This window comes from Hemicordylus capensis, chromosome 6 (assembly GCF_027244095.1).
Source record: "Hemicordylus capensis ecotype Gifberg chromosome 6, rHemCap1.1.pri, whole genome shotgun sequence".
NCBI classification, from domain to species: domain Eukaryota; kingdom Metazoa; phylum Chordata; class Lepidosauria; order Squamata; family Cordylidae; genus Hemicordylus; species Hemicordylus capensis.
In genome coordinates, this window is record NC_069662.1 from 36,092,245 (window position 1) to 36,104,146 (window position 11,902).

Consider the following 11,902-nt stretch of genomic DNA (forward strand, 5'->3'; position numbering starts at 1 on the left):
TCCACCTTTTATGTACTCACAACTCTGTGAGGTAGATTAGACTGAGAAATGCCCAAGTCATGTATCTCATTTAGTGAGATAAACTCTGCACTGGAGCCTCTCTTACAAATGAGTGAGCCTACCCCAAAGAACATATTTTTCCTTAAAATCAATGATCCCTCACACGTAGCATTATTGACTTTTAAAAACTGTTTTCGTTTGGTCTCTTCATTAGAAATTTAATATTACTATCAACACTATTAGCAGGGGTTGCCAGGTTAGTTCTCTTCTTGGAGTTGGGACTGGGAGAGTTTGTATCTTGGCTCTGCTGTTGTGCCTTGCCGTAGTAGGCCATGCCCTTTTGCTGGGACAAAGTGCTACCACTGTGCTTCTTAAGGCTTAGATCCTGCACCACCTTTTTGCAGCTCTAAGATAATTGCCTTCTGATCTAATGGCAATCCAATCAGCAGGTAATTAAGAATTCCTATGTGAGGCATTTGTTGTTGTTTTGCACTATTTTTCCTTGTTTTTCCTGTTTCCAAGTTTTTCCTATTTTAAGAAAGCCTGTGTGAATGTTGTCTCCACCCCCGCACTATTTTTCCTAGTTTTTTCTTCTTCATTTGTCTGTAAACTACTTTTATAAAGAAATGATGAAATACATATATGCTTCTTTCCTTTTTACTGTGTAAAATCGGACTGCTAGGTACTTTGCTAGCGCCACCTGGGGTTTTGTATTTCACTTGCTTGTAGCTCCATTCACACACCGCTTAGGTTACATGCTACGTAACAGTTCTTGGTTCTGAGGAGTTTCCTTTAGGCTCCAGGGAATATCCAGTTGAACATTCCACACCTTGTTTTGAGGGTTCTGGGTAAGGCATCCAACCTGCTTGGAAAAGGTGGAGGCAGCAGAAACTCAAGGGGAGTCATCGGTGTGATGCAAAGGTTCTCAGCAGCTGGGTTTTGTACCCCACTTTTTCAAGAGGCCCCTTATTAGGGCTAAGGTTAGAGGGGATCCCAGGTGTGATAAAAGTTATGGGTACTGTCAGCCCATCTCCTACATTCCTGCACAATTACCATTTTGAGAAAAAAGGAACATGGACCCCAAACCCATTAAAGTTGTGCCGTCAAGTCAGTGTCGACCCCTGGCACACGCAGAGTCATGTGGTTTTCTTTGGTACAATGCAGGAGGGGTTTACCATTGCCTCCTCCTGCACAGTGTGAGATGATGCCTTTCAGCATCTTCCTATATCGCTGCTGCCCAATATAGGTGTTTCCCATAGTCTGGGAAACATACCAGCAGGGATTCGAATCAGCAACCTCTTGCTCCCTAGGCAAGTTACTTCCCCACTGCGCTATTAGGTGGCTTGCCCAAAGCCATTAGGATATCACAAAGGTCCTGTATTGTTGCTTAACTCTGGAGGACACATAGTGCATTGGTCCCTGGGTCGTTCAGCAAAGGTCTGCATTGCCCTAAGGCAGGGGTCTCAAACTGTGGTCTCTAGCAGTTGTTGGACCGCAGCTCCCATCATCTCCAGTCATAAGAGCCAGGGGATGATGGGAGATGTAGGATGGGAGATGTAGGCCAAGGTCCGTAGAGGGGCCTGCCCTAAGGGGATGTCCTCTCTGGAATATGGTGGAGAAAAGCCCAAAGTGGTTGGCAGGGAGGTTGTCCCTGCTAGGGCTAGTCTTCCAGCAAAAGCAGCAGCAGGCTGGAGAGCTCTGTGCATCTTGTAAAAGCACACGATTGTTCCAAGGTGCCATTGAAGGGCTTGCACCATGACCAGTCCACATGGCAACTAACAACAAGGAATCATTTGGCTTATCATAAGGATGGGGGTGGGGGAATGCCAGAAGGTCACCAAGGCCAACACCCAGCCTTCACAACCTTTTACAGGATTTCATTGATCCCTAACCGAGCAAAGCGGAGTGAAGAAAGTCCACTGTGTGAAAGAGGATTGGGAAGCAGGGAACTCCAAACGACTCAAGCAAAGAAGCCAAGCCACCCAGTACAAGAAGACACAAAACAGGCCACACAAAGCAGTGCCGGGCCAGCTTCAAGGTTAAGGGGCCCCTTCAGAACCTGCCCTCTGTGTGCCCCAAGAAAACCATCCCATCACCACCACGACCACATGAAGGTTACAGGGACAGAGGTAACCTCAGGGATCAACAGTGGACCCTTCTGAGGTTCCTGGGCCTATCACAGCTGCCCAGTGATGCCAACGCCTAACGCTGGTCCTGCCACCGTGGCTCAGAAGTTCCAAGTGAAGAGCCCATTCTCACAACCAGCCTACCTGGGTAGAACAGGGCTAACCACAGGTCTAGAGACCAGCGTGGTGTAGTGGTTAGAGTGCTGGACTAGGAGCGGGGAGACCCGAGTTCAAATCCCCATTCAGCCATGTTACTTGCCGAGTGACTCTGGGCCAGTCACTTCTCTCTCAGCCTAACCTACTTCACAGGGTTGTTGTGAGGAGAAACTCAAGTATGTAGTACACCGCTCTGGGCTCCTTGGAAGAAGAGCGGGATATAAAATGTAAAATAATAATAATAAATAATAATAGCAGCCTCGGTAGGGCTGATCGTCTGGGGCCCTGGGATCACTCCTGATCCCACTGCTCCTTTCCCGGGTAGCTCTGACCGGCTACCCAGGTTTAAAGTGGAGTAGGCGGACAAGCGTACACTTCCTACCTCGTTCTCTGAGACTCGCTCTGCTGACATCACTGCTGCCGGGGAAGGAGTGGCCAGGCAGTGCAGAACTTCCCCAAGGCACCACACTGCTTGCACGGTGCATGGTGGGATATCTGGCAGTCCCGGCTTGCTTCAGCAAATGGTCACCTGGGGGGAAGGCAGGTAGCCTCCCGCCTTTCCCCCAGCCCACCCCCTTGTGGCCGTGTGAATGTCCTTGAAGTGTCAGTTCACAGACTGCCTTGCACGGAGAGATCTCTCTCTCTCTGTGATGTGGTGGCTCTGTGGCACCGAGCTGGGTGGTGTGTGTGTGTGGGGGGGCTGTTCACACAACCACGCGATCAAAACTGCCACATCAAATACACAAAAGGACCCAAGGATTCCACCCTTTGTCCCCCTGTTTTGCTACTCTTCCACACCACCACATCTCTGCCTCTCCACCTGGCTTGTGGCAGCAGAGGACACCCTCCCAATGGAAAACTGGTCCTTTTCCAAGAAACCACGTCATCCGTGATAATTCTGCTGTTATGAAAGACTGAGCTGACAAAGGACCACAAGCAAAACATAGGAAGCTGCCTTAGACCGAGTCAGACTATTGGTCCATCGAGCCTACACAGACTGGCAGCAGCTTCTCCAAGGTTGCAGGCAGGATCCTCTCTCAGCCCTATCTTCTTATTAAGAAGGGTTCTTATTCAGAAAGGCTGGGATAACTTCATGGAGGAGAGGTCTAACAATGGCTACTAGTCGGAGGGCTATAGGCCAACTCCAGCCTTAAGGGCAGGATGCCTCTGAGTACCAGTTGCAGGGGAGCAACAGCCGGAGAGAGGGCATGCACACACCTCTTGCCTGTGGCTTCCAGTGGCATCTGGTGGGCCCCTGTGCGAAACAGGATGCTGGACTAGATAGGCTTCCTTGGGCCTGATCCAGCAGGGCTGTTCTTATGTTCTTATCTTGGCAATGCCAGGGAGGGAGCTTGGATCTTTCCCCATGCAGATGCTCTCTTCCAGAGCAACTCCGTCCCCTGAGGGGAATATCTTACAGTGCTCACACTTTTAGTCTCCCATTCATTTGCAACCAGGGTGGACCCAGCTTAGCAAAGGGGACAAGTCATGTTTGCTACCACAAGACCAGCTCTTCTGGTCCATAATAAGAGGCTGCAGGGGCAGCCCAAGATAATGCCACAAAACTCTGCCTTATCCTGATAGGGACTGGCCGGCTTTCACAACTGACCCTTATACGTTTATTGAATGCTTGGTGGGAAGGGGGGGTCAGTGAGTAGGGAAGGTTGTTAGCAGCCCCGTCTTTTCTTACTGTGCTTCTTGCAAGCTTTGCAGAGAACATGAAAGGCACTTTGTGCAAAGCTTGGAAAGGTCAGATCAGTCTTAAAGAGTTCCTCCAGTGGTGGGCGTCATTTTGGAACCCCAATAGTTGACTGCCTGATGTAACTGCCTCACCTCACGAAGGAGTCATCCCTTAGAGGCTGGAGCTGCCAAGATGCTTGCCCTTTGGGGAGAACTCTGGCGGCCCAGTGAAAGCATGGATGCTGGCAAGGATGAGGAAATGGGGAAAAAGGTGAACTGGGGGAAGACCTCCACTGAGAAACCTGAGGGATGGCAGCCTGGCGCTGTGCCTCTCTCCTATGGAACCTGGCCTCAGTCTACCCAGCACCCACATGGCAAGCGACACCAAAAGTAGTGCCCTTTCAGGGATTGGCGTCAGGGACAATATGCTCAACAGCTCAGGCCGGAGAGACACCACAAGGGCAAGGAGGGATTTGTCACCGAGCAACACACCTGGTGAGGTGCAGAGCTTGTGGCCTTGGACAAGAGATGGAAAACCACTGTCTGCAGGAAATCTCTAGCGGTTTTGCTTGCTGCTACTGCCAGGTGAGAGGAGAAGCTGGCTTTCCCTCTGCAAACTCTGAAGGTTGTTTTTTGTTGTTGTTCCCTGGCTGCACGCTGTAGGCTTCATTTGATCCATGGTCCAAGATAGAACCTGTTTTCAGGCTGCTGAACCCTTGAGCACCTACATTGATAAGTTTCCTGAGCGTACACAGAGTATGTTTCCCCAAGCTGAGAGCAACCACATCCAGCCAGCCTCTTCATCCAACATCTTGGCTTAAAGGCAGCCTTTCAGGGTAAAAAGCATCTGTTTTCTGGACAGACTTGATCAAAAGGTTTCTATAGCCCCCTTTCTCCCTTCTGCAGTTGCTCTTCAGGGATCCTCAACGTTGGGCCCCCAGATGCTCTTGGACTTCAACTCCCATAATCCCCAGGCCCAGTGGCCTTTGGCTGGGGATTATGGGAGTTGAAGTCCAAGAACATCTGGGGGCCCAACGTTGAGGATCCCTGCTCTGGGTTATTAATCTGGCTTCCCAGCACCATGCCTCCCCTCTACTTTAACACAATCCCCTCTCCTTGACAACTAATACCTCCTGATAAGACCAGCTCCCATTCCACTCTCAGAACCTAAGAGTTCTGAAACCCTCATGGCCCCAGTGCTCTGATCCAGGGTTCCCAGATGTGGTTGGAGTACAATGCCAATCATCTTCAGCCACAATGGCAGGAGATGCTGGGAGTTGTACTCAGCAACACCTGGGGACCCAAGTTGGGGACCTTTGCTCTGGTGGTGACTCTACTTACCTCTAAAGGAAATATCTTAGGGGCCTGACTTTTATCCCTCTTTCCTTCCAGAATCCATCTACTCCAGAGAAGGCAAGTCCCCCAATTGACTCTCAGGAAGCCTAAGGCTTCAGGAATTTCCACATGGGAATGCTGCTGGCATAGCTGATGACTTGTTACACTTGGGCTGGAATTGACCAGGGTTCAATCTCTTATTCTTGAACTGGAGGATCTTGATGATCTTGATCCTGATCTTAAACTGGAGCAACTAACCTAGGAAGCTGCCATACACAGAGTCAGACCACAGGTCCGTCAAGCTCAGTATTGTCTACACAGACTGGCAGCAGCTTCTCCAAGGTTGCAGGCAGGAATCTCTCTCAGCCCGATCTTGGAGATGCCAGGGAGGGAACTTGAAACCTTCTGCTCTTTCCATAGTGGCCCCATCCCCTAAGGGGAATATCTTATAGTGCTCACACATGTAGTCTCCCATTCAAATGCAACCACGGTGGACCCTGCTTAGCAAAGAGGACAATTTAAGCTTGCTATCACAGAACCAGCTCTCCTTCCACTCCCCCCTTGAGCTTGTCACAGTAACAATAGAGGACAGGTCTATCAATGGCTACTAGTCTGGTGGCTATAGACTACCTCCAGCCTCAGAGCCAAGATGCCTCTGAATACCTGTTGCTGGGAAGCAAGAGCAAGGGAGTGCCCTCACCTCTTGCCTGTGGGTTTCTTGGAGGCATCTGGTGGGCCACTGTGTGAAACAGGATGCTGGACTGGATGGGCACTGGGCCTGATCCGGCAGGCCTGTTCTTATGTTCTTAACCTATCTCAGAGGGTTATTATGAAAATGAAATGGGTGAGGGGATAACAACTACAGGTCACTGCTGAACTCAGATAGAAAGTAGACTTCAAATGTAATAAAAGCTTATGCTAACATTGCCATGGGTCAACAAGACTCAAACACTTACGGATGTGTTTGGCAAGATTCTAACCTAGGAGTTGAAAGCTAGGATTCCTGGAAGGAGGTTGCTCAGGGTGGGGAGGCAGAAAACAGCTAGAATTCCCTCTCACCTGGCAGAAGGGAGCTGGCCGGGAGCTGTTTTTAGACACTGCAACCTGGTAGGCAGACATGCCGCCCCTCTTTGCTTGACCTTGGGGCTTCTGTTGGTCAGGTGATGGGAGGGGACAGCTTCTATAAAAGAAGGTGGAGGACAACAGTCAAGGTACTCTGATGCAGACCCGCCCAGGTGATGTTATGAAGTTGATACAGGTATGTGCAAAGAAGGGGCAACTCTACAAGCAGAGCATGGGGTGCATGAATAGTTCTTGCATGCGACGGAAGGCAATGTCTGAAAGACAGCATGAGCTACCCTGATGACAAATTGTTGTATATTCCTTCTTCTTAATGCAAAGTATCTTATAAAACATTTCAGGTAAAAGGCTGAATCCTATGCACACTTATTGGAAAATTGGAAGTAAGTCTTACTTAACTTGGTGTGCAAGCACAGGCCGGATTAGATTATAAACAACCTTAGGGAGCTAGACTAGGGCTGCACAACTCCGGATCTCCTACAGGTGTTAGACTACAACTCCCATGATGCTCGACTATTGGTCATTTTGGCTGGGGTGATGGGAGTTGTAGTCCAAAAGCAGTTGGAGGGCCGAAGTTGTGAAGCCCTGTTCTAAACCAAATTGTGGCTGGGGATGATGGGAGTTGTAGTTCAACAGCAGCTGGAGATCCAAGGTTTCCTACCCACACAGACACTGCTGGTAAAATATGAAGTGCTGTAAGCCGTAACATGTAAATCTTGCATGTCCTGCATTAGCAGGAGAGGGCCTAGGAAAAGTAGATCCATCTTGCCTATTTAGTACTCTTGTTCATGCAAAATAATTCACAAAACAGTGTCACTGGCTACTATTCTCCCTCTTAACACACTGGCTGATATACAGATAGAGCTTTCGGAATAAGCAAAGTTGGGCTAGTGCAAGGTGATTGCATAGCTGCCCTGAACCACAGGGATTTTCAACACTGTGCTATTGCACTCGTACGCAAAAGTTCCCTTTAAAACATATGAAACGTGCCCCAGGTTGCACACAGACAAGGATGTTTGCACTAGTCTGTAACACAAACTACAGACTTTGTGCAAGTAGGAACATAGGAAGCTGCCATATACTGAGTCAGACCATGGGTCCATCTAGCTCAGTGTTGTCTACCCAGACTGGCAGCAGCTTCTCCAAGGTTGTAGGCAGGAATCCCTCTCAGCCCTATCCTGGAGATGCCAGGGAGGGAACTTGGAACCTAGATGCTCTTCCCAGAGCGGCTCCATCCCCTATGGAGAATATCTTACAGTGCTCACAATTCTAGTCTCCCATTCATATGCAACCAGGGTAGACCCTGCTTAGCTGAGGGGGCAAGTCATGCTTGCTAAGTTAGCAATGCTAACTGGTGTGACTTGTGCTAATGCGGCCTTGTACTAATGCAATGTCCTTGTGTACACACTTTGTTAGTCTAGACATCTGCCACTGATGGTGGAGCAGGTCCACAGCCAACAAGAACAAGATGGTAGGGCCTAATGCAAATGCACAGGCTCAAACCATGTGCAGCACCTAGTTCCCCAGTAGCTGTACCTTAAAAAAGAAAAAGAAAAAATTGTGCAACTGGTACTTTAGTGGGACCCTTGTTACTTAACAATTAAAACGTTAATTAATCGGCCTGCGTGCACAAGTGCTCAGCCAACACCCCAGGGACTTCACATTCATTGCCTAGAACCCTGGAAATGGGGCACAGGCTTACTTCTTACTAAGCAACGGGGTCAAATACCACCTCAATGTCCCCGTCCCCCCTCATTGCTGTAGAAGTAAAAGAGAGCACGCCTTTTTGGGCATTTTGTTTTCAACCACACTATGGTTACAACCCACTGGTGTGGTGTGACAATGGAGATCTTGAGGCAGCTGCTGCTGCTGCTGCTCATCCTAGCCCCCACACATGGTGCATCTGGCAGAATCAGATGTTTGGCTCATGTAGCAAGGGCAGAGGGGCATTCAGACCAACAGTCAAGGTGGTGAGCATTCTGGGGAGTCATTCTCTCCTGGAACTTCGAAATAGGTTTATGCCAGGTGGTGGTGACCAGCAGTTATATCACTTGGCTGTGATGTGTCAGGGCATTTCCAGAGTCACTACTCCCTCACAAAAGCAGGGGGCGGGGTTGTAGCTCAGTGCGAGAGCATCTCCTTTGTATGGAGAAGATCCCAGGTTCAATCCCTGGCAGCTCCAGGTAGAGCTTGGAAAGACGGCTGTCTGAAACCCTGGAGAGCTGCTTCCGGCCAGTGTAGACCAGGGGTTCTGGTAGTGATCCAGATGTTGCTGAACTACAACTCCCATTACCCCCAGCCACAATAAGTTGATATGAGATGCAATTCAGCAACATCTGGATCACCACTGGTTGAGAACCTCTAGTGTAGACCAGGGATTCTCAACGTTGGGTCCCCAGATGTTTTTGGACTTCAATTCCCATAATCCCCAACCAAAGGACTCTGGAGCTGGGCATTATGGGAGCTGAAGTCCAATAACATCTGAGGACCCAATGTTGAGAATCCCTGGTGTAGACAACACTGAGCTGGATGGACTGATGGTCTGCCTCTGTATAAGGCAGCTTCTGAAATTATCACCATAGCGACAGCTTCAGCACCACCGAGTGTAGATCAGCTCTGCACTGTCCTTTCTCAATACCTGTCTTGTCTCCCATCCTTTATGTTCAGGGAAAGAAGCCCTCGCTGGCAGCGTTGTTGCTCTTGGCTGCTACCCTCTGTGCCAGCCGCAGGAGTGGTCCGGGCAGCAGCCTGGCCTGTCACCCTGTTAATGCCACCATTGCAGCCGAGAAGGAGGACTGCCCTGTCTGCATGCCAATCACCACCTCCATCTGCAGTGGCTACTGTGAGACCTCGGTGTGTGGGTGTGTGGAGCTGGGCAGGGTGGAGTGTGGTGGGAAGAAATCCTGGGAATTTAAATACCCATATAAGACTCAGCGCAATGGAGTGGAGCAGATTGCTTTTGAGGGAGCTGGACATTAAATGTCACCTTCAGATTAGACTCCTCGGGTGGGCAGCAGGGAGGGTCTCAAAGATGCTACCTGGAGAGCCCATTACTCATCAGAGCAACCCCCTCCTTATAGCTTTGAGAATCAAAGTGCTCAACCAGTACCCAATCCCCACCTGCCTTCTTTTTGGTAATTTCATTGGTGCAGTAGCATGAGGGCACCCAGAAATCCTCAACATTTCCAAAGTGCCAAAAACACCCCACTATAACCTGCATGGCATCACCTGCCACTCAGGGCCTAGGCACCCTATGGGTTATGGGGGAAGACCACAGCTGATGTCAACCATTCCTTGGTGCCAATGAGCAGGATTTCTGTTCCTATGTATGTCACGAGGGTGGTAAGAGATGTGGAGGCACATTGCATTTATACCAGGATAGGCCTGGATAAGGGAGAAGCTGGCACCACTGTGCCAAGACCAGCACGAGGGTAGCAACGGTGGGCTTCTTGGTTAGTTGCTGCCTTCTCAAAAATAAGCAAGGAGAAGCCAGTTGTCTAGAGCAGGGATTCTCAACGTTGGGTCTCCAGATGTTATTGAACTTCAACTCCCATAATCCCCAGCCCCAGAGGCCTTTGGTTGGGGATTGTGGGAGCTGAAGTCCAATAACATCTGAGGACCCAACGTTGAGAATCCCTGGTCTAGAGGCTAAACTCTTGTCCTTTACAGGAGAAGGTGTTAAAGACGCCGTTCTCAGCATTCGACCAAAGAGTCTGCACCTACAGAGAGGTCCGCTATGAGACTGTGCTCCTGCGCGGATGCCCCTCAGCTGTGGACCCCTCCTTCACCTACCCTGTGGCCATCAGTTGTCACTGCGATCTCTGCAAGATGGACTCCAGCGACTGCACTGTCCAGAGTGTTGGACCCAACACCTGCAGCAACCAACGCATCTTTGTCTATTGAAAGGGGTGACCAATAAATTCCATCCAAGACCAACAAGGGCCAGTCTGTTTTTCTCTGGGAGTGTTTCAGGCAATGCATATGGGCAAACCAAGAGCCCTAGCTCCTCTCAGCCCTCTCTGCCTGCTCTAACCCATTACCCTGCTTTTTTAGGAACCCACCCCTCTTCAAGACCCCATGGATCTCAATTTCAATCCCCTCCTCTACCTGTTTTAGCCGACAAGAACCAAGACAACTCCTAAAGATTCCTGGTTCCAAGTCCTGAGTCCCCTTCTCCTCAGCCTACTTACTATTCAGATATCAACAGTTCTGTGATAAGAAAATTCGGATTGCAGAAAATGCATAAATCATGCCAGCACTGTTCCCTCTAACAGGGATTCCCAGATGTTGTTCACTACAACTCCCAGCATCCCCAGCTGCAGTGGCCTTTGGCTGGGAATTATGGAAGTTGTAGTCAACAAATTCTGAGAATCCCTGTTAGAGGGAACACTGCATGCCAGCTATGCAGTTTGAAAACTGATTTGAGTGCACCAGATATACACTGCACCACCTTCTGGATAGTGTTTGGGAATAAGGGTAGTTATACGGGGCTGGACGGGGCAATATCTGCATGGGGATCAGAGGTCATAGAAACCTGGGGGTTTCCAGTATTGAAACTGGGGGTTTCCGGTATTCTGAGTATGCTAAGGGTAGTTATACAGGACTGGATGGGGCAAGATCTGCATGGGGATCAGAGGTCATAGAAACCTGGGGGAGGAGAAGGCAGGCTCTCTGGGAGATACTGGGCTGGTTCTCACAACCTTGAACAGGGTAGCAGAGCCCAGACAGAGTAGGAGAGTCAAGCGCAATCCCAATCGACGACTGTGTAAACCAGAACATCAAGGTTGGAGGAGGGGAGAGTGATCGTATGGGAGGCAGGAGAGGGGTGGGACAGGTTGCACCCAGCTTCATCTGTGGGACTCTCAAGATGCTCTGTGGGCTCCTCAAAGGCTTCTGGTGGGCCACTGTGTGAAACGGGATGCTGGACTAGATAGGCCTTGGACCCAATCCAGTAGGGCTGTTCTTATGCTCTTAACTCAGATTCTGTCCCCAGAATTTTGAGGGTGGGCAAAAAAACTGCCCCACCCAGCTCCCCCCTCCCACCCAGTCATTCTCCCTTCCTCATACTCTGATGTTTGGTTTGACACGGCCGCCAATAGAGAGTATATCTGGCTCCCCCTCCCTGGCTGGGAGCGCCTCTCACTCTGTGAAGGATAGTGAGAAGGAGCCTACTTAAAAGCAAAGTCTGGTCCAGATTTCCAGTTCTTGAGGCCCCTGGGAAACAAATCAGCCCACATATCACCCTTTGCACCTCTTCTCTCAAGCCGAGAGCCCCGGCTCCCCTAGCTGCTCTCCTTGTTGGGAAAGCTCCAGCTCACTAAGCCCTGCTGCTCTTCCTGAGACTCTAGGAATCGTGGCTCACCACTCCCAGAGAATGCACCAGTCTCACTTCCTGTTTGACCCCAATTCGTTCGCAGCTCACCACCTTCTCTTTACTGATCACCCAGCAATCCTGGGGAGTGTGGGGAGACAAGAACTCCATATTCTGTACAGGGTTACACTGAAAGTCCAGGGCAGTGGAGGGA

At 49.9% G+C, this 11,902-nt stretch overlaps 1 protein-coding gene and 1 non-coding gene across 2 annotated transcripts; both read left to right on the plus strand.

The window, feature by feature from the left end:
• The first annotated feature begins 6,537 nt into the window (after positions 1–6,537).
• On the plus strand, positions 6,538–10,280 carry LOC128331309 (lutropin subunit beta-like). Its single transcript, XM_053264659.1, has 3 exons — positions 6,538–6,555; positions 9,045–9,230; positions 10,047–10,280. The coding sequence occupies exons 1-3, from the start codon at positions 6,541–6,543 to the stop codon at positions 10,278–10,280; spliced, it is 435 nt and encodes a 144-aa protein (XP_053120634.1). The 5' UTR covers positions 6,538–6,540.
• TRNAT-UGU (transfer RNA threonine (anticodon UGU)) lies at positions 8,488–8,559 on the plus strand. Its single transcript has one exon. It is a non-coding gene; the product is annotated as a tRNA-Thr (tRNA).
• Positions 10,281–11,902: the final 1,622 nt, after the last annotated feature.